Consider the following 16,292-nt stretch of genomic DNA (forward strand, 5'->3'; position numbering starts at 1 on the left):
TCACATAAGGGTATTAATTGTTTCATGCCAAATTAGGAACAAGATGACACTTACTCTAGATTAAAAGTAAATGTAAATAATGCATGCGAACATACATGTATCCTTTATTTGAGTAGGTTGTGGTACTTTTTGTAGGGAGACCCTCAATACTCTTTGATATTTAATTATATGCATGTCTAATTGGTATGGAAAATGCCTCACTTAAGGAAACAATCATGGGATTTATTTATTTATTTGTTTTGTTAACTAGGGATTTACTTTTCTTTCATGGCCAGGGAAAACAACTCTATACCTTTCAAACCTACCTACTAAATTACTAATCATGTTCTACATACATATTCATCCTATTCATACCATTTGATTCCTTAATAATACATATATAAAGTAATATTAGGCGAGTTGAATTACACACCAGGACTGAACTACGACTGTAAAAGCAACCTACCCCTTCTCCCTGTTCAGAGCAGTTGAAAGGAACCATGCCCGACAGAACTGCCCCCCTTGCCCTCATATAATCACAAACCAATAAAAACCAACTAAGTATTAGTAAGGTAATAATCCATGCTACTAGTGAGTTTGTACGACGCTCTACTTTGAAAATTGTTTTACATAATCTTGTGCAGATAACATCACTGTAAAAATTACTCGTCACTAAAGCTGCGATGAAGAGGCATTTTTTACAGTTTTACAGAGCTGATCATACGAGAACACAACGCTGAGCTGCAGACTCCGACAAAGTTTGTACAAAACGAAGGTCAGAGAGGAGAGAGAAGGTTTGGGTACACGTTGGAGAGAGATGCTCACATTTTCCATCCTCTACCCCACACGTGACACGTAGCAAGCAAAGCCATTACGCACATTACAGGTTGGACATTCTGATTGGCCTACACCAGAGACAGTTGCGCTGAAGAAAGAAAATCATCGGATCAAGTGATCTGGATCTTTGAAATTTTATTTAACGGTAAAAAATTATTATAGCTTTTAAGAAATCAAAACAGGTGGACCGTTGGATGCAATTTTAAAGGTTCGGATCATTTGATCTGATGATATTGGTAGAAAAGATCCGGAGATGATCTCTTCTCCGCTGAAGAGGTCACCCAAAAAGTGGGTGTTGGGTACTGAATTATGATATTGTAGTATTTTTCTTCATTTATAAATGAAAGTTTTCAAATTCAATTCTCGTCGAAAGTTAATTCGAACCAAATTATTATGTTGAAACCATTATGAAACAGTTTACATTTCAAAATTCATTTGCTGTGAAATTAAATTCAACCTAAATTATTATTGATAAGTGATTCAGTTACTTTTCTATGCAGAGTAGATAATAATATAGTAGGTATTAAAAGAAAAAGTGGACAGTAGTGATGGCCTAATGACTTCGTGACAAGCCTTGATTAAAGTGCCCTTGTGTTCTCGCCCCTGCTTTCTCACCTTTTTACGCTTCTGTCACTGTTGTTGTCTGGTCACCTCCTATATCTTATCTCCTTTGATGACAATTTGCCCTTGAATTTGGGTTGTATTTGCTTTCATGCCCGGTTCCTTGTCCAACTTTTGTCTCTTGTTTGTTGCCTCCTATTAGGTTGACAAGCTTAAAATTGAAAAAAATTGTTAAAAAGATGCCCACTCTATTTACCCATTTACTCTTAAAGGCTTTAGAGGGATCAGATACATCTACACATTTACTTAAAAAGGTCTCTCTCATTGTTGGGGTTGATTTTAACTTTATTTTTTGATATATTCCCTTTAACTTAATAACTTTGATTTCAATTTAATAAGCTTGAGTTTTTGAGTTGAGGCATCATACAAATCAAACGCGTGTTCATTTGTTCAGATCTTAAAAGTTAGTGTAATAAATAGATTATTATTATATTTTACATGTTTTTTTTTCGCGTGTTGGTGATTGTAATTCCAAATTCTCATAGTATACAATAGAACAAAATTCATCCATCAACATTCCCCCCAATCTATATTCCAAAAACAGAGAATAAAAAATCACTAAGCCGGCAACCAAACAGTGGTTAAGATTCCAGAACAAAAAACACGGATAGCAAATAGGCAATAGGATGGAATGGAAGATAGCACGATGCCAACAATGGCATTGGCACCTCCTACAAGTTCCTATCATTGGCCCTTCTCTCTTTACCAACTCTTTTGACTTTTGGTCCTACCAATCGCAATTTTGGAAAAGTACGGGGCATCTAATACCATATGCTACCAAGCGGTCCAGTGATAAATGTGCAGACTGCGACTCTTCAATAAATAAAAATATGTGAGAGGTTCCGCGTTCGGTGCTTTAAGCTGATGAGTTTGTTTAACTATAACCATGAACAGGATAAAATTCTCATAACCTTTCTGGACTCGAAAAAAGTGAATAAGCATAACTTGCCATCAGTTGTTCTTTTTTTTAAAAGAAAAAAAAAATGCCATCTGGTTCAAAGCACCAAAGGCTGACATGTCAAAGAATGAAATTACACCCCCATGCAAAGGGTACTTTTGTCACTAAAAAGTACAGCCAAACAAACGCATAGAGTTAACGACTTGGCGCCTATAGCGTGTGGAATTTGTCTACTGGGCATCGGATGGATCGGGATGTCAACACCAAACGAAAGTTGAGACAAAAAAGCGGCTACTTCTCTGCTCAGTGGGGGTAAACCTTTACGGCCCTCCATTTATAGCGGTAATTTTTCCGTTCACAAGAAACATTTTTACGTTATGTTATTATTCAATTTAATTGTTGTGGAAAATCATTTTAACCCTTATACAATTACTTATCAGTTTGATCGACACATATTCTTTTTATTTAATAAAAAGAGATCAAGGTGATTTCGTTATTACAATTCATTATTTTAGAGTTAAAAACAAAAAAAAATTCACAAAGACATACCTATTGTTCATAAAAATTCTCCTAAATATTTTTATTCATATTTTTATGAGTAATGCTACATTTATTAACTAGTTGTACTATTATTTGTACTATCTCTTTAATAAAAATAAGTCTCGTCAAAGCATATAGATCTTATTTTTATTAGAAAGATGACACAAATGATGGTTGAACTAGAGAATAAGTATAAACAAATTATATAACATTTGGTTTTGTTTTTATTTTATTTAAAATATAAAATATAAAATTTTATATTTTCTCCTGGGTGGAAGTTTTGGATAGAGATAATGGCCCTGTGCTAGCAAGACATCTCTAATTTGCTACCACCATATTCTTGCAGAACTTGTCTCACAGGTTCTTCTTCGTTCTTCCTAGTTCTAAATGTCCATGAGTCATCCACACTTGCAAGCTTCTTCTTCTTCCACTACCAAACTTGCTACTTCCACCATTACCTTTATTCCTTATGGTGTTTTCAGTGCTTCTTCTGTGCATAGATCTCTCCAGCTGGGTGTGCTCAATTGTTAGCAAACAAAACCCACATGCTCGAACTTGTTCTGGTATGATTTCACGAATTTAAGGACGAGGTTTTCCTGTCAGATTCTCTGTTGGTTTGTTACCAAATTTGGAATCTTTGCTGTCCCATTTGCTTGTTTTGGGTTTTGGTTGGTGGCTGGAGAGAATAATCAAATCAATTTCTTCTTAGAAGTTAGAAAAACCAGACTGAATCTTGGGATTCTCTTGTCTTCTTGGGTGTGGTGGAAGTAAATTCATTGTCTTTTCCTGGTTTTGGGTGTCCTGTTTCTGCCTGCTGCTGCACACCCGAATTTGAAGTTATTTGGGTGTGGATAAGGGTAACTTCTACCGACACACATCCTACCAAGAATCCCAAAATCTTCGTGGCTGCAGTGGATTCAAGGTCGGTGGGTTTGTTCTTCCAAGCTTGGAATTTTACTTCTAAATGTTGGGTTTTGCTGGACAGTTCCTGTAGATTTGATAGTTGGTGTCTCCTTCTCTCTCTCTCTCTCTCTCTCTCTCTCTCTCTCTCTCACTGTTTGTAGTTAATTTGCTTGGTTTACTGTGGTGGATGAGTGTTTTCCATGTATTTGGGTTCGGTTTAAAGGTGGGGCATCTGCTTTGGATGCTATGTTGCTGGATTGTATCTGTAATTTCCATGAACTGGTACCTCACTGGTGGGATTGTGACAGACACCAAGGCAGGATTGCTTGGTGAAGCTGCCAATATGTGCCTCAAATGGTGGGAGAAAATCCCAATGAACATCTGCAAGATCCGCTACCATTACTACCAGTATATCGGGTCGAAGAGAGTCCGAAAAAGGTGGTGGAAGGGGCTTTTGTTTACGTGGGTGGTTGGATGGACAATTGGGAGCCTCTGGATCTTGTGGTACATGAGCTCACAGGCTAGTGAGAAGAGGAAGGAGACTCTTGCAAGTATGTGTGATGAGAGGGCTAGGATGTTGCAGGATCAGTTTAATGTCAGCATGAACCATATTCAGGCCATGTCGATACTGATCTCGACATTCCACCACGGGAAGTACCCGTCTGCCATTGATCAGGTAAAGAGATCATCTTTCATCTTTGGGTAATTTTAGGATGGTAAATATGCTGGAATTGATGTTTCTCATTGGTGCTTTTGATGCATGCAGGTTAATTGGTGTTTTATGTCACTCAGTTTGATGTTAATTGGCCAAGTACCTGTCTGTTAATTAACTGTTTTGGCTACATAACTGTCTTAGTTGATGCATTTCGTTCGTGTGGGTATTTTGTAGCGGTTTCTCAACCGGTGTTAATTTGATACGCTTAGCTTGTTTTAGTTTCAGATATACAGAACTGAGCTTTCTTTAGCAATGATGCTAGTTATCTAGTCGATAGAACATCCTAACTTTCGTAACCTGCAGAAAACTTTTGCGCGGTACACTGAAAGAACTGCTTTTGAGAGACCCCTCACAAGTGGCGTGGCATATGCTGCAAGGGTGCTCCACTTGGAAAAGGAACAATTTGAGAAGCAGCAGGGCTGGACTATAAAGAGAATGGATACCCTCGAACAAAACCAGGTTCATAAGAATGACTATGCCCCAGAAGCCTTGGAACCATCCCCAGTTCAGGAAGAATATGCTCCTGTTATCTTTGCACAGGATACCGTTAGACACATCATCTCTTACGATATGCTGACCGGGAAGGTATTTCATTATCTAGTTTCTGTCGTCAACTTGTCACAATACAACTATACTGGTAGATCCAATCGAATTATATTATTGTAATTAAGCAGCATGTTAATTACAATTAGTAGTTGTCTAGGATCTTTTACTTTTATTTTGCAGTCGTGCTGTATCCAAAGTCTAGATTATAGTACCTTTCTCTTAGAAATTTAGAAAGCTCTTCAACATTGTCTCATGTTATCTAGAAAAATTTGGTTTCCTGATTTGCGATCCTCAACCGTTAAGTTTCATTCATTTGCGTTGCAACAGGAAGATCGACAAAACGTGTTGCGTGCTAGAGAATCAGGAAAGGGGGTTCTAACTGCTCCTTTTCGGTTGCTTAAAACAAACCGCCTTGGAGTAATACTGACATTTGCTGTCTACAAAAGAGATCTGCCCTCAAATGCAACTCCAAATGAAAGAATTCAAGCAACTGACGGGTATGCTTTCTATGAATGAGAACATGCTAATATTAAGAACGTACTGCAAGTTTTCTGCCAATAAAAAGCATATTCACAGTCCTTTATGGTATCATCAAGGCCTAGAAGTGCTGTCAGCAGACAGGGAATTGCTGTTAATGCTAAACTTGTAATATTCAGAGTGGTCATACTTTCGAAGTTTTTTAATCCTGTTGTTTCTGCCAACCAGGTATCTCGGTGGAATCTTTCATATTGAGTCACTTGTGGAGAAGTTACTTCAACAACTTGCTAGCAAGCAAACCATCCTTGTGAACGTGTATGACACTACCAATCAGTCGCATCCAATCAGCATGTATGGTTCAAATGTTTCAGATGATGGATTGCAGCACATAAGCTCCTTAAGTTTTGGAGATCCCTTAAGGAACCATGAGATGCGGTGCAGGTAATCACCAAGTCTTGTGCTCTTATGTTATATGCCTCTCCTTGGTCTCTGGTAACGGGTCTAAGTTTGTTTCACTTATTGTAATCAACTCTATTTCTGAGGCACCTAGGCATCTAGAAAGTCTTGTAGAACTGTATTCAGAAGCCAAGTTTATTTTTTATGCAGGTTCAAACATAAGCCACCATGGCCGTGGTTAGCCATTACAACTTCTTTTGGAATCCTCGTGATTGCATTTCTTGTTGGATACATTTTCCATGCAACTGTAAATAGGATTGCCAAAGTGGAGGATGATTTCCGTAAGATGATGGAGCTCAAGAAACAGGCTGAGGCAGCTGATGTTGCCAAATCTCAGGTACTTTCTGACTTTTGTTAATGCAGGAAAAATTTGTTTGGAATTGTACTATTCTTGTGCCTAATCAGATCTTAATCCTATGTAGTTTCTTGCAACTGTTTCGCACGAGATCAGAACCCCGATGAATGGTGTCCTAGGTGAGTTCTTGAGACTGCTGCCGTTATTTGTTTAAAATCATGTCCCTGCATTGCTCAAAATCTTCGAGTAAAACTACAGCCAAAAGAGCTTGCCGAACATTGACAGTTCTGTTCCTTTTCAGGAATGTTACATATGCTAATGGACACAAATCTGGATGTTACTCAACTAGATTATGTCCGAACTGCCCAGGGAAGTGGAAAAGCTCTTGTCTCACTTATAAATGAGGTGTTGGACCAGGCAAAGATTGACTCTGGTAAGCTGGAGCTTGAGGCGTTGCGTTTTGATCTGCGAGCTATTCTGGATGATGTTTTGTCACTCTTTTCAGGGAAGTCTCAAGAAAAAGGAGTAGAGGTAAATAACATTTCCACCCCTGGCACTTCCCCAGAACTTTTTTTATGTGTGGTTTTCTGCTCCGAGTTTTCATGGTAATAACTGAAATGAAATTTGCATGACCAAATTTTTGGGGAGAGCAGTTGGCAGTATACATCTCAGATCAGGTTCCTGATATGCTTATTGGTGATCCCGGAAGGTTTCGGCAGATTATCACCAATCTCATTGGGAATTCAATCAAAGTAAGTGTCTAGTTGGTTCTCAACTCTTGGTTAAAATGATGAGACTTTGTTAAATATGGGAAATGAATTCTATTTAACTAGAATTCACAAAATATTAGGACGGGGAAGAAACCAAGCGATGCTGTCTGCTTTCTGTATAAATAGTTCTGAAATTGATTATTTTATGTACAGTTCACAGAGAAAGGACACATCTTTGTCACGGTTCATCTTGTCGAGGAGCTGATTGGCTCGATAGATGTTGAGACTGAATCATCATCGAAGAACACCTTGAGCGGTTTCCCTGTAGCAGATAGACGCCGCAGTTGGGGAGGATTTAGGTGTTTTGGTCAAGATGGATCGACGAACCAATTCTCATCCTCTGACCTCATCAATATTATTGTATCTGTTGAGGACACAGGAGTAGGAATCCCTCTAGAAGCACAATCTCGTGTTTTCACTCCTTTTATGCAGGTGGGACCATCCATCTCACGTACACATGGAGGCACAGGAATTGGGCTAAGCATAAGCAAGTGTTTGGTTGGCCTCATGAAAGGGGAAATCGGGTTTGTGAGCATTCCCAAGATTGGTTCCACTTTTACATTTACTGCTGTTTTCACCAATGTCAGCTCCAATTCAAACGAGTTAACAATCCAGCAAATGAACAGCCAGTCAAATGCTGCATCCTCAGAATTTAATGGCATGACGGCATTAGTAGTGGACCAAAGACCTGTTAGAGCCAAGATGTCAAGATATCATATCCAACGGCTTGGAATTTGTGTTGAAGTAGTTTCTGATTTGAATCAGGGTTTATCTAGCATAATCTCTGGGAATACCACCATCAATATGGTCCTTGTTGAACAGGAAGTCTGGGACAAAGATTCGAGCACCTCAGCTCTCTTTGTCAATAATTTACGGAAAATTGATGGACAGGTTCCTCTAAAACTGTTCATTCTCACCAATTCTATAAGCTCATGCAGAATAAGTTCTGCAACTTCAGGTGTCTCTACCCCAACTGTCATCATGAAGCCTCTCAGGGCAAGCATGCTTGCTGCCTCACTACAACGAGCCATGGGAGTTGGTAACAAGGGAAATCTCCGGAATGGGGACCTCCCAAGTTTGTCTCTCCGCAATCTTCTGCTCGGGAGAAAAATTCTTATTATAGATGATAATAATGTGAATCTCAGAGTAGCTGCTGGTGCTTTGAAGAAGTATGGGGCTGAGGTGGTCTGTGCAGACAGTGGTAAAAAGGCCATCTCACTGCTTACGCCGCCCCACCATTTTGATGCCTGCTTCATGGATATCCAGATGCCAGAGATGGACGGGTGAGTGATGCTTCTAGTTTAGAAAGCTTTCATTTTTGAAAACCTTACTGAAATGTCAGAGTACTAAAAAACTTGCTTTTTTGGCCTGTCTTGCAAGTCAACTTATATATGATGGTAGTTGTTTGTAGTTCATTCATAAAAAAACTCACCTTCGGTTGTGTACTTGGCTAGTTTTTGGCCTCTAGATTTATATGTTCCATTTATTTCCCTCACAGGTTTGAAGCTACAAGGAGAATACGCAACATGGAATGCAATATCAGTAACCATATTCAGCATGGCGAAGTTTCTGCAGAGGATTATGAAAATATTCAAGCATGGCATGTACCCATTCTGGCCATGACTGCAGACGTAATTCAGGCAACCCATGAGGAATGTACAAGGTGCGGAATGGATGGATATGTTTCAAAACCATTCGAAGCTGAACAGCTTTATCGCGAAGTTTCACGTTTTTTCCAATCTACAACAACTGGGAGCTTGGAGTGAGGACTTGAATTGATGAGTTGCAGATGGCATAAGCTCAGGCATCGTTTCTCCAGGACACTGTAAATGGATCCAGAATTTTCCACGGAGTAAGTTTTTATTGACAAAGATTTAGTTTGCGCTCGCTAATGCTCCATGTCTTTTCATTGTGTTTGAGGGCCGTCAGGAACTGACAACACACTGCCTCATCGTCTAATTTTTCAGGAGAACATGTCTTTTGTCACAGAGAGCGTATATCGGAGCCCTGCTCGATTACTTGGGATCCAAGTCGGTTTTTCTTTTCCCTTGTAATTTTTCGATGGGCCAGATATCAAAGCCGGTTCATTCTCCTTGTACAGTTGATCCATCTCAAGAACCGATGACTTGAAATCCCGAATCATTTGGGGGTGAAATGGAAGCTCTGGGTTTGGATTCCGGTTCTGATTCCGAGTTTAACGATGGAAGTTTGCATCGTTGAAGATATATCACACTTTTCTTAGCACCAGTACTATGTATAGATTGATTTGGCCGTGAGGAGGAACTTCTGGAGCTTATCCTGGGAAGATGTTGGAGGATCCACCATGTACATTTGTAGAGTTTGATCAAATGTAGGATTTGACGTCAACTATACAATGTTTGGTAATTTGAGAAAATCTCATTATTTTTTTGTCTGATTTGTACCTTTCAAAGAATATGTTGAAAACATGCTTAAGAGTTAAAGCCTGATCATGTCATTCGTAGCGGCATCTTTCAGAGTATTTATTTTAGTTCTGTCCAAAATTAGACAACCTTGTTGAAAATCTGTCAATTATTCTATCGAAGGGAGGGTTGTTTTGTTTCATTTTGTTTGGTTAAAGCCTTTGAATTTGCAATAGAAAGAAATCTCAATTATTATAAATCAATTAATATAATTTCGGGTGTTTTATAATTCATGTGAATGAAGTATTTTGTTGATCGTAACTTTAAAAGCTAGTGAATTTTACAATGATGATTAAAGAGGTTAAAATATCTCATTTGTCTCTCTTTTCTCGAAAAAATAAATTACCATACTGAAGCTACAAGCTAATTCCTTTTATAATAAAAAAAAGCAAGAATCAAAATAAAACGTTTAAAATAAAAAACAAAAATAATAATAACAACCAGCGTCAGTCACGCGGCAATATTTTTGGATTAGGATTGATAATTCAAAATTATAGTTTTAACCCCACCCCCGCCCCCAGAAAAATCAATTAATTAAAATAAAATTAGATATAAAAACCTAGCCACTCGGTCACAGCTTGTCTCAACTCGCTCCGTATCCTTCCATCGCTTTGTTTTGCAGCAGTCCCTTCCAACAAATTTCACAGTCGAGTCTCCTCTGCGGCGCGGCGATCAGGTGCGGCGGCGATGGATCCAGACGCACTTTCCAAGGCCTTCGTGGAGCACTACTACACGTTGTTCGACGCCAACCGCGGCGCCTTGGCGAATCTGTACCAGGAAACCTCGATGTTGACCTTCGAAGGTCAGAAGATCCAAGGGTCACAAAGCATCGTGGCCAAGCTCACCAGCCTCCCTTTCCAGCAGTGCCAGCACAGCATCACCACCGTCGATTGCCAGCCCTCTGGCCCCGCCGGCGGCATGCTCGTCTTCGTTAGCGGCAATCTCCAGCTCGCCGGCGAACAGCACGCTCTCAAGTTCAGCCAGGTCCAATATTTATTTGTTTTCTAAATTCGTCTTTGCTTTAATCTTTTGCGGCGATTCTAGGGTTTTAGATGCGACTCATTTGCTGTTCTGCTGCTAAATCGGCTTGCGATCGGTGGTTGTGGCGATTTGATTGTCGTTGCGTTTCTGCTGGTGCTATGAGCAGGATTATGAGTTTTCTTGGCTATGATATTAGGGATTTTGGCTTCTGAGATCGAAGTTTAGTCCTCGATCTACTCGAAGATCATGTATACAAATCCGATAGTGGAACTGGCATCATAGATTGACTGTGATTGGTTAGATTTATCAGGTGTTTTTCTGTATGTGATTTTGATTTGTGGACCTTATGATTATATGCATGCGATTTATTTAGTGCTTGTGTGATTGTAATTTCAGTCGGATTCAGCCGCGTGTGCTTATGCAAGTTTCTCTCTGCGGATTACTCGCAGAGATGGACATTTGTAGCTTTGAGTATTCTGATTTTGTTTCTTTTACATTGTGTTTGATTTGAGCTCACAGTGGATTTTATGCTCGTTCGATGTTTCTTTCTGTTTATACACATCAATTGAAGATTATTAGTTGATTTAGCAATGCCTTTTGTTATTTAGATATGGCTTCTGCTGTAAAAGGGGGGAAACAAATGCACATTGTAGATGACGTTGAACCGTCTGCATAAAAGTGCTGTTTTCTCTTTTGAATTCTTAGTTTTGACTAAATAGTTGTTTCATTTTCATGTGGCCTAAATTTTGGTGGATAGGTCCACAAAATTCTCGTTTTCTAATTTCACATTAGAAAGTTTTACATTGTCTTGTTATGTATTTTGGATTTCATGTTTGCTATTTATTGTTCGGAATTCTATTTGTGTCTATCCATTATCTCTCTTGCCTTTAATTGCTTTGTTGGTAATGTGAAGGGTCTCGTATCACCTTCTGCTTTATGGGCACCCATTTTACAGGGATCTTGGACAATGTGTAGTGATTTACAATTCGAAACTGCTTGATTCGCTATCCTTTTCAATAAAAATGTTCGCAGTTGCTAACTGATAAATAAAAGCTTGGGATGGGTTTACATGACCTAAGAATGCTAATTAAGTTGGTCCCTTCGGTTTTCTGATTCAATTGTGACGTGTCATGCACCGACTGACATTTTGTTATTGTGCGGTATATATGCATTTCTTTGGCATATAACTGCGGCTACTTTCTGCTTGCACTCAGCCATCATCTATGATACCCAGTGATAGAACTCCAGAATTAATTTTCGCTCCCGCTCCCCTCCCTCTTGCATTGGGATATAACAGTGTGTTTGCATGAGCCCCTTTAGGGATAAGAAATCCATTCTGTGTCTTCTTGTTGGCTTGCATGCCCTGTTTATCATTATAGGCGTATAGGCATACCTGCTGCTTGTATTGACATTGTGAGCTGTCTTCTGGTGTTGTCATTATCACTTTGCTTGATCACGACGTCAACAGCTTTTCACTTATGCAAAACCATTACATGTGTACTAGGTCACTTTTCAAAAATTTTATGCGGTTGTATATTTCAGATAACTGATTAAATAATTCCAAGTTTCCCAAAATTGTTCTTAAACCTGTTGCAAATGCGTATTCTACGATGTTTACTTATTTTAGATAGAGGGTATTGGCCTGTGTCTGTCTTTTATCGATTCCAATTTCTATGTGGTTTACCATTTATGTAGGATTTTGAAGATCTTGAAAGATTCGTCTTTGCAATGTAGTTTACTCGTTTTTGTTTCCCATCTGCAGCCAGCTTTTACCTAACCATAGTTCTTCATTTCGTTTCCAGATGTTCCATCTGATGCCGACTCAACAGGGAAGCTTCTACGTGCTCAATGACATTTTCCGGTTGAACTATGCGTGAAGACGAGATTATGAACCACATTTCAACAAAAGGGTGGGATTATGTGTGGCCTCTCTCTGTTGCCCTGTTATTGTTTAGTTTCTAGGGATCTGAAATGGAAAGTATGAACGTTCTTTCGGGTCTTTTTCGGTTGGTGATGTGTTTAGTGTTGTTGAATGTGGTTTTTGTGTCTCTTAAAAGTTTTAGAAATTTGAAAGATTGTTATTGGTTAAATTGATGATGTTACCTTACTGGGTAATTGTCTAAATGAATACAGTTATTGGAGGTTTGAAAACGAGATCTGTTTCTTTTCTCCAATTACTCTTCCAATATGAGTTTGTGAAGGGGTATTGTTTTGCTGAAATATCTAGTAATGGGTATTATGATAGTGAGATTTTTTGAAAATATTTTTAAAATAACTGAAAGCGTTTTTGGTAAAAATGTTTTTGGAATCAATTCTTAGTAAAATGCAAGTGAATCCTGATAATGTACTTGAAGTGCTTTTGGAATTCAAAATTATTTTCTCTAAAAACATTCAGTTATTTTAAAAGCACTTCTAAATGAATCATTTATTTGGTTTTCTAGCTTCCCTTTCCGACAAGTTATGTTGGGTAGGAATGGGCAAAAGTTCTGGATAACTGGCCGAACTGCCTGACTCAGATCGAACCCGCATTGGAATGCCTAGGCGTCATTAACATTGCAGTGTGCATATGTATTATTACTTTTCGCTGCCATAAAGCACCATCTGCAGTTTGGCCGGTTTGGTTCGGTTTTCTCATATGTGCAAGGGACGGGACGTTCGACCGTGTCTTGTTGAACCCAGGCAAAGATCATGCTAAACAACGTCATGATATCATGAAAGCATTAACCAAATGAGCAGTAGACTCTTTACAAAAATGTCAAAAGTCACCACTTCACCAATTCCACGCACATAATTGGCACCACCGATTGCCTGAGCTCTAGCCCTGCCGGCGACATTTTTACAAAAAACTTATGATTTGTATGTAATAAGAAGAAACAAAAAACTAAGGAGCCAAGCAATTTTCGAACAGGACTCACGCAACACCAACAAGTACATTCACAGTTTGTTCTCAAGCAGGCAAACGCTCTTTGAGCTTTCCCTTGTCAAACATAGAAGCTTCAAAGATGTCACCATTAACACCAACATTATACCTAAATTATCTTCAATGTTATTCTCGAATTTGAACCGGAGCAGACGAAAAACAAAGCAGGCAAGGCAACGCACGATCGACTCTTCTTTTTCGTCGAAAGTTCAATGCTTTTCACTTAGATTAGCATCTGGTAAGGGGAACTCAGGTATTTTGAGGGAAGGGAAGAGGAGACTCATCTTGAGGGAAAGGAAGAGATGGAGACTCACTCCGGTGGTGTTCTTCCGAGTCCTTCTTCCCCGTCAGCATCCCTCCTATCCATCGAAAGGGGTTTCTGATTCCGTCTTTGAGTTGCCAAAGCATAGTCATCTCAGAGGCTTGCCAGGCGACAGTAAGCACAATCATGACCGAAAGCAGCCACTGAATGACGTTGTTCTGTCTCTGCACCTTGTTTAGTTCTTTCACAATTCGTTCCGTATCAGTTTCAGCCCCACCGCCATCATCCCCATCCACTCTGCCACCGCCCTCTCTCTCCGGCTCCAATTCCTCGTCTGCGGAGGGTTTGGTTGAAGATTTGGGTGGTTGAATCCCGTCATTAGCTTTCAATGACTCCAACTGTCATTAGAAATGAGAGTAGATTGAATTTTGAATAATACTCACTCACTCTCGTCTCGAGGGAGGGATGGAATGTAACGGTATCTCAAGACAATCACGCACGTTTTCACATGTCAGTGCCATCTCGAGGGATGCAACTGTAATGGTATCTCAACACAATCACGCACTTTTTCACATTGCAGTGCCATCTCGAGAGATGCAATTGAAACGGTATCTCAAGACAATCACACACTTTTTCACATGTCAGTGCCAAAGTGCGTAATTGAGTAGGACTTAATACCGTTACAGTGACATCTCCGTTGAATATCTGTGAAATTGGATAACCACTGCATATTCTAATTTCAATCCAATATATTAGTGGGGGCAACAATTTGAATAAGATTCATGAACTTCTATTGCAAACCTTCTACACGAAACAAAGAAACGAATCCGAAACGAGGGAAATAGATAGAGAACTAGTGGATATGGCCCGTGATCTGACCTGAGAGAGCAATCGGTGGAGGAGGCGGCGGTCCTCATCTTTATCATCATCATCACCGCCTTGGAAAACGCTGTCAGCGGAGGAGGCTTCGCTGTTTTTGCTCTCCTCCAAGAGCCTCTTGATTGCCACGTTGATCAGCTCCAAGTTTTCATCTTTCGAATCCATGGCTTAAGTTAGGATGTAATATCTCACACAGAAAGAGAGGTAGAGAGAGAGAGAGAGAGAGAGAGAGAGAGAGAGAAGGAAGGAAGACACTCATGAAAGTCTAGAACCGTTTTCGTTTATTCCAGATTTGACTAACAAGTTGCCACAGTGGAATTACACGTAGCACTTTAACCTACGAGTGGCAGACATGCAATTATAGTCATAGTGATCTACTTCAAATATTCAATCAGTTACCACCACACGTTTTGGGTTCGATTTATGTGGGTTCTGTTCGTGGCTAGAATTTCCGTCGGGGATGTCTCCTAGCCGACGAGCACACAGCTTCCCGAAAGGTTGGCGCCGGTTGATGCTTTCTGTCAGGCTTCTGCTTCACTGGCGGGCTTGTTGGGCAAAGCTGTTCGTGGCTAGAATTTCCGTCGGGGATGTCTCCTAGCCGACGAGCACACAGCTTCCCGAGAGGTTGGCGCCGGTTGATGCTTTCTGTCGGGCTTCTGCTTCACTGGCGGGCTTGTTGGGCAAAGCTTGTCAGGCAAGGCTTGTCGGGCAAAGCTTGTCAGGCAAGGCTTGTCGGGCAAGGCTGAAAGAGAAGGACATAGTTAACTTTGAAATGTGCCTTTGTGGGGCCTTAGGTGTAGGCCTTGAGACTCACAATCAAGATTAACTTTTAAGTGCTCAGGCGTGCCACTGCCACTTTTAGCATAGCAGATGTAAAATGGATGTTGAATTTTAGTTGTACATATACCCGAGAGGTCGTGTTAGTTATGACAGGTGTCTTTGTAGGGCCTTAGGTGTAGGCCTTGAAGCTTCCGATCAAGAACTAACCCAGTACTCGAATATACGATGTCTGTTTTATTGTCTGCAGAAGTGTTATAACCATTATACTTCTGATTATCCGAGCCCGCAGAGCAGAATGAATCCAAATAGGTGCCTTTGTAGGGCCTTAGATATAGGCCTTGAGGCTTCCCATCAGAATCCCTTCTATACTCAAACGTTCTACTATAATCATAATATAATAAAAATAAAACTAAGAAATAGATCGATTACTTGCGCCCCAAGTAACTTCGGACTTCTTGTTATCAAAGCTTGTCGTGGATGGGTTAAGTCCACATAAGGTTCTTTTTTATGCCTTGAGGCCAATGACTTTTCAATGATCAATCTTACATGCCCGAGAGCTTAGAACTTAGATCTGGTTTTGAACTATGAAGACATATTCAAATCGGATCCAAGAGTTGAGAGAGTCTTTTAATAGTCATCTTACTAGAAATAACTTGAATACAACTTGAAGTATACAACATATTGCTAGACTAATGAATGAAAAGACAAAAACAAAGAGGGTCGGGCAAGGTTTAACCTTGTCGGGTAAGGCTGATCGTCTTGCAACTTCCTATCTTTATGGTTTATCAAGGGGTTTGAGAGCTTTTATAAAAGGGGGTAGGGAGATGAGTTTACAGAAAGAAATCGATACTACAGCAAGCTTAGGACAAGGTAGCAGAGCTATTACAAAGGTTTTTGGTGAGGGTTTATCCCGAAAGGAATGAAGGCTTGGGCTGACTATAGCTTCGTTTGAAGGCAAATCTGGCTTTGAGCAGAGTTTGTGCTTATATTTG

At 39.8% G+C, this 16,292-nt stretch overlaps 3 protein-coding genes across 6 annotated transcripts; 2 read left to right on the forward strand and 1 right to left on the reverse strand.

The window, feature by feature from the left end:
• Positions 1-3,122: 3,122 nt before the first annotated feature.
• LOC103452158 (histidine kinase 3-like) lies at positions 3,123-9,525 on the forward strand. 4 transcript variants are annotated; one of them, XM_017336615.3, is made up of 12 exons: positions 3,238-4,454; positions 4,545-4,652; positions 4,797-5,078; positions 5,367-5,536; positions 5,745-5,957; positions 6,123-6,309; positions 6,395-6,446; positions 6,569-6,798; positions 6,921-7,019; positions 7,191-8,320; positions 8,536-8,889; positions 9,005-9,525. In XM_017336615.3, the coding sequence occupies exons 2-11, from the start codon at positions 4,638-4,640 to the stop codon at positions 8,801-8,803; spliced, it is 2,646 nt and encodes an 881-aa protein (XP_017192104.1). In that variant the 5' UTR covers positions 3,238-4,454; positions 4,545-4,637; the 3' UTR covers positions 8,804-8,889; positions 9,005-9,525. The 4 variants fall into 4 exon arrangements, with proteins under 4 accessions (XP_008389879.1, XP_028946705.1, XP_017192104.1 ...); XM_008391657.4 differs by lacking the exon at positions 4,545-4,652 and having other exon boundaries at positions 3,123-4,454; XM_029090872.2 differs by lacking the exon at positions 4,545-4,652 and having other exon boundaries at positions 3,149-3,797.
• A 460-nt stretch (positions 9,526-9,985) lies between these two features.
• On the forward strand, positions 9,986-12,610 carry LOC103452156 (nuclear transport factor 2B-like). Its single transcript, XM_008391656.4, has 2 exons — positions 9,986-10,462; positions 12,262-12,610. The coding sequence occupies exons 1-2, from the start codon at positions 10,166-10,168 to the stop codon at positions 12,334-12,336; spliced, it is 372 nt and encodes a 123-aa protein (XP_008389878.1). The 5' UTR covers positions 9,986-10,165; the 3' UTR covers positions 12,337-12,610.
• Positions 12,611-13,341: 731 nt separating this feature from the next.
• LOC103452155 (uncharacterized) lies at positions 13,342-14,874 on the reverse strand. Its single transcript, XM_008391655.4, has 2 exons — positions 14,521-14,874; positions 13,342-14,039 (listed from the first exon to the last, which is right to left on the reverse strand). The coding sequence occupies exons 1-2, from the start codon at positions 14,683-14,685 to the stop codon at positions 13,629-13,631; spliced, it is 576 nt and encodes a 191-aa protein (XP_008389877.1). The 5' UTR covers positions 14,686-14,874; the 3' UTR covers positions 13,342-13,628.
• Between the last annotated feature and the right edge of the window lie 1,418 nt (positions 14,875-16,292).

Source organism: Malus domestica, chromosome 13 (genome assembly GCF_042453785.1).
Source record: "Malus domestica chromosome 13, GDT2T_hap1".
In the NCBI taxonomy this organism is placed as follows: Eukaryota; Viridiplantae; Streptophyta; class Magnoliopsida; order Rosales; family Rosaceae; genus Malus; species Malus domestica.

Excerpts from the sequence above, each read along its gene's own strand:
- LOC103452156 (XM_008391656.4), top strand. The coding sequence starts at position 10,166 with ATGGATCCAGACGCACTTTCCAAGGCCTTCGTGGAGCACTACTACACG. Across the intron at positions 10,463-12,261 it reads ACGCTCTCAAGTTCAGCCAG|ATGTTCCATCTGATGCCGAC; the intron begins GTCCAATATTTA and ends TTTCGTTTCCAG.
- LOC103452155 (XM_008391655.4), bottom strand. The coding sequence starts at position 14,685 with ATGGATTCGAAAGATGAAAACTTGGAGCTGATCAACGTGGCAATCAAG. Across the intron at positions 14,040-14,520 it reads TCCACCGATTGCTCTCTCAG|TTGGAGTCATTGAAAGCTAA; the intron begins GTCAGATCACGG and ends TTCTAATGACAG.
- LOC103452158 (XM_008391657.4), top strand. The coding sequence starts at position 3,966 with ATGAGTGTTTTCCATGTATTTGGGTTCGGTTTAAAGGTGGGGCATCTG. Across the intron at positions 4,455-4,796 it reads ACCCGTCTGCCATTGATCAG|AAAACTTTTGCGCGGTACAC; the intron begins GTAAAGAGATCA and ends CGTAACCTGCAG. Across the intron at positions 8,321-8,535 it reads CAGATGCCAGAGATGGACGG|GTTTGAAGCTACAAGGAGAA; the intron begins GTGAGTGATGCT and ends TTTCCCTCACAG.